Raw genomic sequence first — 16,653 nt, forward strand, 5'->3', positions numbered from 1 at the left:
GCTCCGCTGGAAGGACGGCTCCCTGACTCTCCCCTGCAGTCCTGCACTACAGAAACAGGGTAAAACAGAGAGGGGGGCACTATTGGCAGCTAATATATAAATACAGCAGCTATAACAGGGAGTAACACTTATATAAGGTTATCCCTGTATATATATATATATATATAGCGCTCTGGTGTGTGCTGGCAAACTCTCCCTCTGTCTCCCCAAAGGGCTAGTGGGGTCCTGTCCTCTATCAGAGCATTCCCTGTGTGTGTGCTGGGTGTCTGTACGATTGTGTCGACATGTATGAGGAGGAAAATGATGTGGAAGCAGAGCAATTGCCTGTGTTAGTGATGTCACCCCCTAGGGAGTAGACACCTGACTGGATGGTAGTAATTAAAGAATTACGTGACAATGTCAGCACTTTGCAAAAAACTGTTGACGACATGAGACAGCCGACAAATCAATTAGTGCCTGTTCAGGCGTCTCAGACACCGTCAGGGGCGCTAAAACGCCCGTTACCTCAGATGGTCGACACAGACCCTGACACGGATACTGAATCCAGTGTCGACGGTGACGAGACAAACGTAATGTCCAGTAGGGCCACACGTTACATGATCACGGCAATGAAGGAGGCATTAAACATTTCTGACACTACAAGTACCACAAAAAAGGGTATTATGTGGGGTGTGAAAAAACTACCAGTGGTTTTTCCTGAGTCAGATGAATTAAATGAGGTGTGTGATAGAGCGTGGGTTTCCCCCGATAAAAAACTGCTGATTTCAAATAAATTATTGGCACTATACCCTTTCCCGCCAGAGGTTAGGGCACGTTGGGAAACACCCCCTAGGGTAGATAAGGCGCTCACACGCTTATCAAAACAAGTGGCGTTACCGTCTCCTGATATGGCCGCTCTCAAGGAACCAGCTGATAGAAGGCTGGAAAATATCTTAAAAGGTATATACACACATACCGGTGTTATACTGCGACCAGCGATCGCCTCAGCCTGGATGTGCAGCGCTGGAGTGGCTTGGTCGGATTCCCTGACTGAAAATATTGATACCCTGGATAGGGACAGTATATTATTAACTATAGAGCATTTAAAGGATGCATTACTATATATGCGAGATGCACAGAGGGATATTTGCACCCTGGCATCTAGAGTAAGTGCGATGTCCATTTCTGCCAGAAGAACGTTATGGACGCGACAGTGGTCAGGTGATGCGGATTCCAAACGACATATGGAAGTATTGCCGTATAAAGGGGAGGAGTTATTTGGGGTCGGTCTATCGGACCTGGTGGCCACGGCAACGGCTGGAAAATCCACCTTTTTACCCCAGGTCACCTCTCAGCAGAAAAAGACACCGTCTTTTCAAACCCAGTCCTTTCGTCCCTATAAGGGCAAGAGGGAAAAAGGCCACTCGTTCCTGCCCCGGGGCAGAGGAAGGGGAAAAAGACTGCACCATGCAGCCTCTTCCCAGGAGCAAAAGCCCTCCCCCGCTTCTGCCAAGTCCTCAGCATGACGCTGGGGCTCTGCAAGCAGACTCTGGCACGGTGGGGGGCCGTCTCAAGAATTTCAGCGCGCAGTGGGCTCACTCGCAAGTGGACCCCTGGATCCTGCAGGTAGTATCACAGGGGTACAAATTGGAATTCGAGACATCTCCCCCTCGCCGGTTCCTGAAGTCTGCTCTACCAACGTCTCCCTCCGACAGGGAGGCAGTATTGGAAGCTATTCACAAGCTGTATTCCCAGCAGGTGATAATCAAGGTACCCCTCCTTCCACGCTGTTTGTGGTACCGAAGCCGGACGGCTCGGTGAGACCAATTTTAAATCTAAAATCTTTGAACACTTACATAAAAAGGTTCAAATTCAAGATGGAGTCACTCAGAGCAGTGATAGCGAACCTGGAAGAAGGGGACTATATGGTATCTCTAGACATCAAGGATGCTTATCTCCATGTCCCAATCTACCCTTCTCACCAAGGGTACCTCAGGTTTGTGATACAAAACTGTCATCAGTTTCAGACGCTGCCGTTTGGATTGTCCACGGCACCACGGGTCTTTACCAAGGTAATGGCCGAAATGATGATTCTTCTTCGAAGAAAAGGCGTATTAATTATCCCTTACTTGGACGATCTCCTGATAAGGGCAAGGTCCAGGGAACAGTTAGAGGTCGGAGTAGCACTATCTCAGGTAGTGCTACGTCAGCACGGGTGGATTCTAAATATCCCAAAATCACAGCTGATTCCAACAACACGTCTACTGTTCCTAGGGATGATTCTGGACACAGTCCAGAAAAAGGTGTTTCTCCCGGAGGAGAAGGCCAGGGAGTTATCCGAGCTAGTCAGGAACCTCCTAAAACCAGGACAAGTGTCAGTGCATCAGTGCACGAGAGTCCTGGGAAAAATGGTGGCTTCTTACGAAGCGATTCCATTCGGAAGATTCCATGCAAGAACTTTTCAGTGGGATCTGCTGGACAAATGGTCCGGATCGCATCTTCAGATGCATCAGCGGATAACCCTATCTCCAAGGACAAGAGTATCTCTCCTGTGGTGGTTACAGAAGGCTCATCTTCTAGAGGGCCGCAGATTCGGCATTCAGGATTGGATGCTGGTAACCACGGATGCCAGCCTGAGAGGCTGGGGAGCAGTCACACAGGGAAGAAATTTCCAGGGCTTATGGTCAAGCATGGAAACGTCTCTTCACATAAATATCCTAGAGCTAAGGGCCATTTACAATGCCCTAAGTCAAGCAAGGCCTCTGCTTCAGGGTCAACCGGTATTGATCCAGTCGGACAACATCACGGCTGTCGCCCACGTAAACAGACAGGGCGGCACAAGAAGCAGGAGGGCAATGGCAGAAGCTGCAAGGATTCTCCGCTGGGCGGAAAATCATGTGATAGCACTGTCAGCAGTGTTCATTCCGGGAGTGGACAACTGGGAAGCAGACTTCCTCAGCAGACACGACCTCCACCCGGGGGAGTGGGGACTTCATCCAGAAGTCTTCCAAGTGATTGTAAACCGTTGGGAACAACCAAAGGTGGACATGATGGCGTCCCGTCTCAACAAGAAACTGGACAGATATTGCGCCAGGTCAAGGGACCCTCGGGCAATAGCGGTGGACGCTCTGGTAACTCCGTGGGTGTTCCAGTCGGTATATGTGTTCCCTCCTCTTCCTCTCATACCAAAAGTACTGAGAATCATAAGAAGGAGAGGAGTAAGAACGATACTCGTGGCTCCGGATTGGCCAAGAAGAACTTGGTACCCGGAGCTGCAAGAGATGCTCACGGAGGACCCGTGGCCTCTACCTCTAAGGAAGGACCTGCTCCAGCAGGGACCTTGTCTGTTCCAAGACTTACCGCGGCTGCGTTTGACGGTATGGCGGTTGAACGCCGGATCCTGAAGGAAAAAGGCATTCTAGATGAAGTCATCCCTACCCTGATCAAGGCCAGGAAGGATGTAACTGCAAAACATTATCATCGCATTTGGCGAAAATATGTTGCGTGGTGTGAGGCCAAGAAGGCCCCTACGGTGGAATTTCAACTCGGTCGTTTCCTACATTTCCTGCAAGCAGGATTGTCTATGGGCCTAAAATTAGGATCCATTAAGGTTCAAATCTCGGCCCTGTCGATCTTCTTCCAGAAAGAACTGGCTTCAGTGCCTGAAGTTCAGACGTTTGTCAAAGGGGTACTGCATATACAGCCTCCTTTTGTGCCTCCAGTGGCACCTTGGGATCTCAATGTAGTTTTGGGGTTCCTAAAATCACATTGGTTTGAACCACTTGCCACAGTGGATTTGAAATATCTCACATGGAAAGTGGTAATGCTGTTGGCCCTGGCTTCAGCCAGGCGCATATCAGAATTGGCGGCTTTATCATATAAAAGCCCTTACCTGATATTTCATTCGGATAGGGCGGAATTGAGGACTCGTCCTCAATTTCTCCCTAAGGTGGTTTCAGCGTTTCACATGAACCAACCTATTGTGGTACCTGTGGCTACTAGGGACTTGGAGGACTCCAAGTTGCTGGACGTAGTCAGGGCCCTGAAAATATGTTTCCAGGACGGCTGGAGTCAGAAAATCTGACTCGCTGTTTATACTGTATGCACCCAACAAGCTGGGTGCTCCTGCTTCTAAGCAGACGATTGCTCGTTGGATTTGTAGTACAATTCAACTTGCACATTCTGTGGCAGGCCTGCCACAGCCAAAATCTGTAAAAGCCCATTCCACAAGGAAGGTGGGCTCATCTTGGGCGGCTGCCCGAGGGGTCTCTGCTTTACAACTTTGCCGAGCAGCTACTTGGTCAGGGGCAAACACGTTTGCTAAATTCTACAAATTTGATACCCTGGCTGAGGAGGACCTGGAGTTCTCTCATTCGGTGCTGCAGAGTCATCCGCACTCTCCCGCCCGTTTGGGAGCTTTGGTATAATCCCCATGGTCCTTACGGAGTTCCCAGCATCCACTAGGACGTCAGAGAAAATAAGAATTTACTTACCGATAATTCTATTTCTCATAGTCCGTAGTGGATGCTGGGCGCCCATCCCAAGTGCGGATTGTCTGCAATACTTGTATATAGTTATTGTTACAAACAATTCGGGTTGTTTATTGTTGGAAGCCATCTTTTCAGAGGCTCCTACGGTTATCATACTGTTAACTGGGTTCAGATCACGAGTTGTACGGTGTGATTGGTGTGGCTGGTATGAGTCTTACCCGGGATTCAAGATCCTTCCTTATTATGTACGCTCGTCCGGGCACAGTATCTTAACTGAGGCTTGGAGGAGGGTCATAGGGGGAGGAGCCAGTGCACACCAGCTAGTCTAAAGCTTTTACTTTTTGTGCCCAGTCTCCTGCGGAGCCGCTATTCCCCATGGTCCTTACGGAGTTCCCAGCATCCACTACGGACTATGAGAAATAGAATTATCGGTAAGTAAATTCTTATTATCTGATTTTCCATATGGATAGGGCAGAATTGAGGACTTGTCCCCAATTTCTCCCAAAGGTGGTATCAGCCTTTCACCTGAACCAACCTATCGTGGTGCCTGCGGCTACTAAAGACTTGGAGGCTTCCAAGTTGTTGGACGTAGTCAGGGCCCTGAAAATTTATGTTTCCAGGACAGCTGGAGTCAGAAAGACTAACTCGCTATTTATCCTGTATGCGCCCAACAAGTTGGGTGCACCTGCTTCAAAGCAGACTATTGCTCGCTGGATCTGTAGTACGATTCAGCTTGCACATTCTGCGGCTGGACTGCCGCATCCTAAATCAGTGAAAGCCCATTCCACGAGGAAGGTGGGCTCTTCTTGGGCGGCTGCCCGAGGGGTCTCGGCTCTACAACTTTGCCGAGCAGCTACTTGGTCGGGGTCAAACACATTTGCTAAATTCTACAAGTTTGACACCCTGGCTGAGGAGGACCTAGAGTTTGCCCATTCGGTGCTGCAGAGTCATCCGCACTCTCCCGCCCGTTTGGGAGCTTTGGTATAATCCCCATGGTCCTTACGGAGTCCCAGCATCCACTTAGGACGTCAGAGAAAATAAGAATTTACTCACCGGTAATTCTATTTCTCGTAGTCCGTAGTGGATGCTGGGCGCCCATCCCAAGTGCGGATTGTCTGCAATACTTGTATATAGTTATTGTTTAACTAAAGGGTTATTGTTGAGCCATCTGTTGAGAGGCTCAGTTGTTCTCATACTGTTAACTGGGTATTGTATCACGAGTTATACGGTGTGATTGGTGTGGCTGGTATGAGTCTTACCCGGAATTCAAAATCCTTCCTTATTGTGTCAGCTCTTCCGGGCACAGTATCCTAACTGAAGTCTGGAGGAGGGTCATAGTGGGAGGATCCAGTGCACACCAGTAGTCTAAAGCTTTCTTTTAGTTGTGCCCAGTCTCCTGCGGAGCCGCTATTCCCCATGGTCCTAACGGAGTCCCAGCATCCACTACGGACTACGAGAAATAGAATTACCGGTGAGTAAATTCTTATTTTCTCTGACGTCCTAGTGGATGCTGGGAACTCCGTAAGGACCATGGGGAATAGCGGGCTCCGAAGGAGACTGGGCACTCTAAGAAAGAATTAGGACTACCTGGTGTGCACTGGCTCCTCCCTCTATGCCCCTCCTCCAGACCTCAGTTAGAATCTGTGCCCGGCTCGAGCTGGATGCACACTAGGGGCTCTCCTGAGCTTCTAGAAAAGAAAGTATATTTAGGTTTTTTATTTTCAGTGAGATCTGCTGGCAACAGACTCACTGCTACGAGGGACTTAGGGGAGAGAAGCGAACCTACCTGCTTGCAGCTAGCTTGGGCTTCTAGGCTACTGGACACCATTAGCTCCAGAGGGATCGAACACAGGCCCAGCCTTGGTCGTCCGGTCCCGGAGCCGCGCCGCCGTCCCCCTTGCAGAGCCAGAAGCAAGAAGAACGTCCAGGAAATCGGCGGCTGAAGACTCCGGTCTTCATTAAGGTAGCGCACAGCACTGCAGCTGTGCGCCATTGCTCCCCATGCACACCTCACACTCCGGTCACTGATGGGTGCAGGGCGCTGGGGGGGGGGCGCCCTGGGCTGCAATAAGATTATCTTACATTGGCAAAAAATACACATAATAAAGTCATTAAGACTATATATGTGTAAAATCCCCTGCCATATATCCATAAAAAAAGCGGGAGAAGTCCGCCGTGAAGGGGGCGGGGCTATCTCCCTCAGCACACTGGCGCCATTTCCTCACAGCTCCGCTGGAAGGACGCTCCCCAGGCTTTTCCCTGCAGTTTCCAGGCTCAATAGGGTAAAAAAGAGAGGGGGGGGGGCACTAAATTTAGGCGCAAATACACACACATATATATATATATATATATATATATATATATATATAATCTGCTATAGGGTAAAATCACTCATTATAGTGTACATCCCTGTGATTTATAGCGCTGTGGTGTGTGCTGGCATACTCTCTCTCTGTCTCCCCAAAGGACTTTGTGGGGTCCTGTCCTCAGTCAGAGCATTCCCTGTGTGTGTGCGGAGTGTCGGTACGGCTGTGTCGACATGTTTGATGAGGAGGCTTATGTGGAGGCGGAGCAGGTGCCGATAAATGTGATGTCACCCCCTGCGGGGTCGACACCTGAGTGGATGGATATGTGGAAGGAATTACGTGACAGTGTCAACTCCTTACATAAGAGGTTTGATGACATAGCAGATGTGGGACAGCCGGCTTCTCAGTCCGTGCCTGCCCAGGCGTCTCAAAAGCCATCAGGGGCTCAAAAACGCCCGCTACCTCAGATGGCAGACACAGATGTCGACACGGATACTGACTCCAGTGTCGATGACGATGAGACTAGTGTACATTCCAATAGGGCCATCCGTTACATGATTACGGCAATGAAAAATGTGTTGCACATTTCTGACATTAACCCTGGTACCACAAAAAAGGGTATTATGTTTGGGGAGAAAAAGCAACCTGTGGTTTTTCCCCATTCTGAAGAGTTAAATGAAGTGTGTGATGAAGCGTGGGTTTCCCCCGATAAGAAACTGGTAATTTCCAAAATGTTACTAAGGGCGTACCCTTTCCCGCCAGAGGATAGGATACGTTGGGAGACATCCCCTAGGGTGGATAAAGCGCTCACACGCTTGTCAAAGAAGGTGGCACTACCGTCTCCGGATACGGCCGCCCTAAAGGAGCCTGCGGATAGAAAGCAGGAGGCTATCCTGAAGTCTGTATATACACACTCAGGTATTATACTGAGACCGGCTATTGCTTCAGCATGGATGTGCAGTGCTGCAGCTGCGTGGTCAGATTCCCTGTCTGATAACATTGATACCCTTGACAGGGACACTATATTGCTAACTGTAGAGCATATTAAAGACGTAGTCTTATACATGAGAGATGCACAGAGGGATATTTGCCAACTGGCATCTAGAATAAATGCAATGTCCATTTCTGCCAGGAGAGTATTATGGACTCGGCAGTGGACAGGTGATGCGGATTCTAAAAGGCACATGGAGGTTTTGCCTTACAAGGGTGAGGAATTGTTTGGGGATGGTCTCTCGGACCTCGTTTCCACAGCGACGGCTGGGAAGTCAACATTTTTACCCCATGTTCCCTCACAACCAAAGAAAGCACCGTATTATCAGGTACAGTCCTTTCGGCCCCAGAAAGGCAAGCGGGTTAAAGGCGCGTCCTTTCTGCCCAGAGGCAGAGGTAGGGGGAAAAAGCTGCACCAAACAGCAAGTTCCCAGGAACAAAAGTCCTCTCCCGCTTCCTCTAAGTCCACCGCATGACGCTGGGGCTCTACAGGTGGAGCCAGGTGCGGTGGGGCCCGTCTCCGGAACTTCAGCGACCAGTGGGTTCGCTCACGGGTGGATCCCTGGATTCTACAAGTGGTATCTCAGGGGTACAAGCTGGAATTCGAGACGTCTCCCCCTCGCCGTTTCCTCAAATCAGCCTTGCCAACTACTCCCCCAGACAGGGAGGTGGTGCTGGAGGCGATTCACAAGCTGTACTCCCAGCAGGTGATAACCAAAGTACCCCTCCTTCAACAGAGACGGGGTTACTATTCCACAATGTTTGTGGTACCGAAACCGGACGGTTCGGTGAGACCCATTTTAAATTTGAAATCCTTGAACACTTATATAAGAAGGTTCAAGTTCAAAATGGAATCGCTCAGGGCGGCCTGGACGAAGGGGATTACATGGTATCACTGGACATCAAGGATGCTTACCTGCATGTCCCCATTTACCCTCCTCCCCAGGAGTACCTCAGATTTGTGGTACAGGACTGTCATTACCAATTCCAGACGTTGCCGTTTGGTCTGTCCACGGCACCGAGGGTATTTACCAAGGTAATGGCCGAAATGATGATACTCCTTCGAAAAAAGGAAGTTATAATTATCCCGTACTTGGACGATCTCCTTATAAAGGCGAGGTCCAGGGAACAGTTGTTGATCGGAGTAGCACTAGCTCGGGAAGTGCTACAACAGCACGGCTGGATCCTGAATATTCCAAAGTCGCAGCTGGTTCCTACAACGCGTCTACTGTTCCTGGGGATGGTTCTGGACACAGAACAGAAAAAGGTGTTTCTCCCGGAGGAGAAGGCCAAGGAGTTGTCATCTCTAGTCAGAGACCTCCTAAAACCAAAACAGGTGTCGGTGCACCACTGCACGCGAGTCCTGGGAAAGATGGTAGCTTCTTAGGAAGCAATTCCATTCGGAAGGTTCCATGCAAGGATCTTTCAGTGGGATCTGTTGGACAAGTGGTCCGGATCGCATCTTCAGATGCATCGTCTGCAAGGACCAGGGTGTCGCTGTTGTGGTGGCTGCAGAGTGCTCATCTTCTAGAGGACCGCAGATTCAGCATACAGGACTGGGTCCTGGTGACCACGGATGCCAGCCTTCGAGGTTGGGTGGCAGTCACACAGGGAAGAAACTTCCAAGGACTATGGACGAGTCAGGAGACTTCCCTACACATAAATATTATGGATCTAAGGGCCATTTACAATGCCCTAAGTCAGGCAAGACCCCTGCTTCAACACCAGCCGGTGCTGATCCAGTCAGACAACATCACGGCGGTCGCCCATGTAAACCGTCAGGGCGGCACAAGAAGCAGGATGGCGATGGCAGAAGCCACATGGATTCTCCGATGGGCGGAAAATCATGTGTTAGCACTGTCAGCAGTGTTCATTCCGGGAGTGGACAACTGGGAAGCAGACTTCCTCAGCAGGCACGACCTCCACCCGGGAGAGTGGGGACTTCATCCAGAAGTCTTCCAAATGATTGTACACCGTTGGGAAAGGCCACAGGTGGACATGATGGCGTCCCGCCTCAACAAAAAGCTAAAAAGATATTGCGCCAGGTCAAGGGACCCTCAGGCGATAGCTGTGGACGCTCTAGTGACACCGTGGGTGTACCAGTCGGTTTATGTGTTCCCTCCTCTTCCTCTCATACCCAAGGTACTGAGAATAATAAGGAGAGGAGTAAGAACTATACTTGTGGTTCCGGATTGGCCAAGAAGAGCTTGGTACCCAGAACTTCAAGAAATGATCTCAGAGGACCCATGGCCTCTGCCGCTTAGACAGGACCTGCTGCAGCAGGGGCCCTGTCTGTTCCAAGACTTACCGCGGCTGCGTTTGACGGCATGGCGGTTGAACACCGGATCCTAAAAGAAAAGGGCATTCCGGAGGAAGTCATTCCTACGCTGATTAAAGCTAGGAAAGATGTGACCGTAAGACATTATCACCGCATTTGGCGAAAATATGTTGCTTGGTGTGAGGCCAGGAAGGCCCCAACGGAGGAATTTCAGTTCGGTCGATTTCTGCACTTCCTACAGTCAGGAGTGACTATGGGCCTAAAATTGGGTTCCATTAAGGTCCAGCCCCCTTTTGTGCCTCCAGTGGGATTTCAACGTGGTGTTGGATTTCCTAAAGTCGCATTGGTTTGAGCCACTTAAAACCGTGGAGCTAAAATACCTCACGTGGAAAGTGGTCATGCTGTTGGCCTTGGCATCGGCCAGGCGTGTATCAGAATTGGCGGCTTTGTCATGTAGAAGCCCTTATCTGATTTTTCATATGGATAGGGCGGAATTGAGGACTCGTTCCCAATTCCTTCCTAAGGTGGTTTCAGCTTTTCATGTGAACCAACCTATTGTGGTGCCTGCGGCTACTCGGGACTTGGAGGATTCCAAGTTACTGGACGTAGTCAGGGCCCTGAAAATATATGTTTCCAGGACGGCTGGAGTCAGGAAATCTGACTCGCTATTTATCCTATATGCACCCAACAAGCTGGGTGCTCCTGCTTCTAAGCAGACTATTGCTCGCTGGATCTGTAGCACGATTCAACTTGCACATTCTGCGGCTGGACTGCCGCATCCTAAATCTGTAAAAGCCCATTCCACGAGGAAAGTGGGCTCTTCTTGGGCGGCTGCCCGAGGGGTCTCGGCTTTACAACTTTGCCGAGCTGCTACTTGGTCGGGTTCAAACACATTTGCAAAATTCTACAAGTTTGATACCCTGGCTGAGGAGGACCTTGAGTTTGCTCATTCGGTGCTGCAGAGTCATCCGCACTCTTTCGCCCGTTTGGGAGCTTTGGTATAATCCCCATGGTCCTTACGGAGTTCCCAGCATCCACTAGGACGTCAGAGAAAATAAGAATTTACTCACCGGTAATTCTATTTCTCGTAGTCCGTAGTGGATGCTGGGCGCCCATCCCAAGTGCGGATTGTCTGCAATACTTGTATATAGTTATTGCCTAACTAAAGGGTTATTGTTATGAGCCATCTGTTCGTGAGGCTCAGTTGTTGTTCATACTGTTAACTGGATATAGTATCACGAGTTGTACGGTGTGATTGGTGTGGCTGGTATGAGTCTTACCCGGGATTCCAAATCCCTTCCTTATTGTGTCAGCTCTTCCGGGCACAGTTTCCCTAACTGAGATCTGGAGGAGGGGCATAGAGGGAGGAGCCAGTGCACACCAGGTAGTCCTAATTCTTTCTTAGAGTGCCCAGTCTCCTTCGGAGCCCGCTATTCCCCATGGTCCTTACGGAGTTCCCAGCATCCACTACGGACTACGAGAAATAGAATTACCGGTGAGTAAATTCTTATTTATTTCCCTATAGATTGTAAGTGTGCCAGCAGGGCCCTCCTATTTCTTTGGCTGTCTGTTAGTACCCAGTTTTATTTTATCACTGTTGTTTCCAGTTGTAAAGTGCAACGGAATATGCTGCAATATATAAAACTGTTAATAAATAAATAAAAAGGTGTAGTTTTGGACATCAAAATCCATGTTAAGATTGCTGTCCCATAAACTGTAATCTTTATCCAGTGTCTGTTAGTAGGTGATGCTGATGTATTATATAGTCAGTCTACAGAGTTGTAGTAACTCATGTCCATCTTGGTAGGCTACACCCATGTATAAGAGTACTACAGTTTAGTGGGAATTGATGACTCAAATCACCTTTTGAAGTAAGATGGGTGAAGTAGATATAGGTATAATGGTAAGTGCTAACCTTGAGTATTTTCTGGAAGCCCTATTGCGTAAAAATACATTAACACAAGATCAATATATGCAGACTGGGCTTTAAAATGATTCATGTGCTGCATAACAAATCTTTTCAGGAAAGACTTTGAGCTTAAAATGTAGAGCTTAGAGAACAGAAGGGATATACGTCATGATAAAATCACTCCTGTATACCAAAGGGATAAAACACACATACATAAAAGGCTTTTCTTGTAGTTTTATTTTTCACTGTTAAATCCTGTTTCTTTAATTAATGAAGCAAAAACCCATAATGTTTACTATGGACAGTTTTTTTGTTTGTTTTTTTTTCTCTTTTAATGGACCAGTTTTCAATAGGCCTCCCTTTTGTCATGATTCCAAGGTGTATAATGGAGGTGATAATGCTGATTTATCCTTAGGAATGAAAGCTATACCTTAAACACACCTTAAATACACTTTACCATGGAGCCGCTGCGGCCGCTGTACTTAATACACACTCTGTGTACCTTGTACGCTATTAGTGTACAAAGTACCCTGCTGTGTACGGACTTAGCGTACAAACGCCGCGCTGGCGGTACAAAGTACTCACAGCGCGTACACACCCAGAGATACACTTTAAACCTTTTTCAGCAATGCAATGCAATGATAATACACTTTAAACCTTAGCAGGGCAATGAAGACACTACACCAGATTAAAATTTTCCGCTGGGTTCCGACACCACAGCGTATTATTGCTGAAAGGGGGTTACAATACAAACAATACAATACAATATAACAGAGTAAATGGCTACAGTCAATGTTACATACGTGAGTGGATTCGCCGCGCTACCCAGTCTGGTCCTCCGTCATCTGATAGATAACGTTGTGAGTCTTGTGTCTGACCAGGCCTGCAGCAGGCTCTCTTTATACAATTCTTCCAAAAAGCAATACAATAGATACTGTAATCTCTTTGTCCATTGGACACAGGGATGCACATTTACAGTGCAGGAGAGGTCATAGGTCGGTTTGAATAGGTAGGCGATGTCTTTTCCAACTGCTCTTGTGGGTGGTCTCCTCTGGATTCCCGCCGCATACGTAATGTACAGTAAATACAGTTTATATCTATATTCTGCTCCTGCACATAACTATCCGCAGGAACATGCGATCTTTTTCAAACCAACACCGGAATGTTACCCTTAAAATACCCTACAGCTGGATACCAAACATCACCTTGCAACCTTGTTCTGTCCCCTCCTATCCTGTAAAGGTGAATCTCTTTGTTCTTTTACCATTTAAACTGCTGTTACTTTCTGGTGTGGTGCAGGGGGACTATGTGTACATTGTGCACTATTTGGATTAAATATGTAATGTGTTTTGATAGCCTTCCATGCGCTCACAAACTCTACCGTAAATACTCATACCACGCGCTAATGCGCAGGACCGCGGAAGCGACCATACGCAAATTGCGAATATGCGCACGCACAGCAGAGCAAGTACGCGCATGGAGGCCATCTGTGTGTAGTTTGTACATGATGTGTGTACTGCAATATTTTTCGACTTTGACAGAGGGAAAATCAAATCCGTGCGGCAGCCCATTCTCTCACAAAATTGTTTGCTGCCCCATAGGGAAGCAAGCAATTTTGTACGTATTCTGGATTTAGTCGGACAGGCAAAGGGTGCGAGATGCAGTGCCATTGCCAGCGTTTAAATGCGACTCCAATTCACACCCTTCACCTGGAATTGAATTCCTCCCCAATGTGTCTTGCTAATAGTATGTGAGGGGGCTTGTTATGGAAACAAAATGGTTGGTTTATATTGGTTTTAAAAAGACCTGTTCTATGCATTTTATATTCATACATCAGATTAACGTGATAATATTCGAAATATAAATAGTATGTTATTAAACATGTACCATACGCCCAAAACTCTTTTCACCATAAGACCAGCCAAATCTTAGCTGTTTCTTTCAGCTTCACATATCATTCCAATATTATTTATAAAATGCATTAATTGCATTGTGGTATACAGAATTTAATTTGCATACGTTTGTTACTTGTGCATTGCACTGTAGGTATATGTAGTAGAATAGCTAATTGAATTACTGTTCTCTTATTTGTCATTCACTTTTGTTTTGTGTTGGATTTGCAGGAGAAGGAAGAATTGATTGATGAGTGGCACCCGGAGCCGCTTGTCCCACCTATCTCTAAAGATCACCCAGCACTCAATTATAACATTGTTACCGGGTAATTCACTCTTATTCTGTTGTACCCTAATGAATGTGTACTCCCATGAATAACCTTACATGTTTATAGCAAACAAAAAAGCATTTTGTTTCCCCCAGCACCCTGAATGATAGCAGTAAGCGGATATAAATCCCACACAATATTAGAATTCAGAGATCTCGGTTACAATATTTGCGCAAATGTATGATTAAGCCCCCAAGCCACGTCAAGGCCTCTCTCTGTATATTGATGATCCCTAGGTCTATATCTAGGTGCAGGGTGTGGCACCCCAAAGATCAGCATAAGCAAGAAAGCCCAGGGCAGCATACCAGTGAAAAAACTATAGTGTTAATAAATTAGTGTTAGGAAGCCGAAGCTATAAGGAAAGTGATGCAAAAATGAGATGTAATTAAAATAAGAAATATTGTTAAAGAAATTAGTAAGTGTTAATAGAATGTAAAGGTATGCCACACTGAAGCCATCCAGCTCAGCCAATCCAGGGGCACCACACCCCACACCTCCATAACCCCAATCTGGGTCTATGATTACCCAGCAAAAAGCCACATGATAATGGCTCCTTGCTTAAATATATCTAAGCTAAGAGCTACCTACCTTGGAGCAACCCCATAATGCTCCATATGGCATATTAGGACCTGCACCTCCTCCTAATGCAGGATCCTTTCTGCCTTATGTGGCTCCAGGATAGTGTTTTGACGTCACAGGTTTCCTGGTTTGCACCATAGTGGCAATGACCTTTTTGGAAAGTCCCTTGTGAGCTAGGATGTTCCGCTCAACTTCCATGCCGTCAAACGAAGCAGTCGTAAAGTCCGGGTAGACAAACGGACCTTGCTGAAGAAGATCCCTTCTTACTGGCAGAGGCCAAGGGTCTTCTATGGACTAACCCAGAAGATCCGCGTATCACGCTCTCCAGGGCAAGCAGATTTGCTTGTACTCCTTGATGTTGGATCCTCTTGAGCACCTTTGGGATCAACAGAATTGGAGGAAATACGTAGACCAGCTGGTAAGGACAAGGCAACGCCACTGCATGTACTGCACATGCCTGAAGGTCTCTGGTTCGCAAGCAATAGCAGCAAAGTTTCTTGTTGAGGCGAGACGCCATCTTGTCGATCTGGGGGCAACCCCACCTCTCGATCTGTTGAAACACCTGAGGGTGTAGGCCCCACTCCCCAGGGTGGAGATCATGGCGACTCAGGAAGTTTGCTTCCCAGTTGTCCACTCCCAGAATAAAGATTGCCGACAGTGCTCTTGAATTTCTTTCCACCCAGAGAAGTATTCTTGATACTTCTCGCATGCAGGCTCGGCTTTTTGTCCCTCCTTGTCAATTGATGTACGCCGCAGCCGTGGCGTTGTCCGACTGTACCTGGTTCTCCTTTGGACCCCGTCTATACCCCATCGTACTAATGTGTCCCTAATATCCCTTATGGACTACGAGAAAAGGATTTACCGGTAGGTATTTAAAATCCTATTATTTACTTAGCAGTGGCTTTACATTTTCTGTGGTTTTCCAACAGAATTTCATTGCACTCTTTTACTAAAGCCCAAACGCTGGAAAAATGCTGAGACTGTAATGCCTTATTCAGATTTGTAAGCAAATGGAAAAAAGCAAGCAACTGGGCAAAACCATGTTGCACTGCAGGTGGGGCAGATGTAACGTGCAGAGATTCAGATTTGGGTGGGTGTGTTCAAACTGAAATCTAAATTGCAGTTTAAGGGTGTGTACACACGGTGAGATTCTTGCTATGCCCGATTTTCACTTGCGATTTCCCTTGAACTTCCTGGAGCCCAGATAGCACAGATTTTGACTAACTTTTCTTGAGATATGGACTGTGTGCTTACGATTTTGGCTTATGTGAGATGTCATTGACATGTGAGATGAACTAGATAGTACACCAATCTAGCAAGGATTGACTTGCCTGCACAGTCTATCTTTTCTTGCGATGCCGACCTGGCGGGACCACGCATCGGGATCGAATCGGGATCGCAAGGTGACTTTCACCTTGCGATCTGCACTAACTTTACTTGCGATTTTGACTATATAGTCAAAATCGAAAGAAAATATCTCAGTGTGTACACACCCTAAAAATAAAATAGCCAGAAACAATATAACTTGCCCAAATTGAAATCTCTCTGCACAAGTTACATCTGCCCCAATTGCAGTGCAACATGGTTTTGCCCTTTAGTGTGATTATTATTATTTTTTATTATTTTTTTTTTGTAACAAACCTGAATAACCCCATAGACTTTAGATTACAATAGAATGTTGGTGCACTAATTTATGTTTTGATAATTAGAAGTATAGAAACTGTGTTTTTGCGAAGTGGTGGCTTTAGAAACTGTTGCCAAACCTGTTAAGTGCTAGCATGACCTGGCACCTGTCATTTTGTCTGTAAAGGAAAAATTATTGAAATAAAACAACCCCAGACCTCTTGTTTTGCTAATTTCTCAATACATAATACTATGAGGTTGATTCTTTGGTCCATGTA

The 16,653-nt window shown here is 47.2% G+C and overlaps 1 protein-coding gene across 1 annotated transcript in view; it reads left to right on the forward strand.

The window, feature by feature from the left end:
- SPTLC1 (serine palmitoyltransferase long chain base subunit 1) overlaps window positions 1-16,653 on the forward strand; it is a 198,946-nt gene that overhangs the window by 71,948 nt on the left and 110,345 nt on the right. Inside the window, exon 3 of the mRNA XM_063913669.1 lies at window positions 14,076-14,170. Within this exon, the coding sequence (XP_063769739.1) occupies window positions 14,076-14,170 (95 nt within the window). The remainder of the gene's footprint in view (window positions 1-14,075; window positions 14,171-16,653) is intronic.

Source organism: Pseudophryne corroboree, chromosome 1 (genome assembly GCF_028390025.1).
Source record: "Pseudophryne corroboree isolate aPseCor3 chromosome 1, aPseCor3.hap2, whole genome shotgun sequence".
NCBI classification, from domain to species: domain Eukaryota; kingdom Metazoa; phylum Chordata; class Amphibia; order Anura; family Myobatrachidae; genus Pseudophryne; species Pseudophryne corroboree.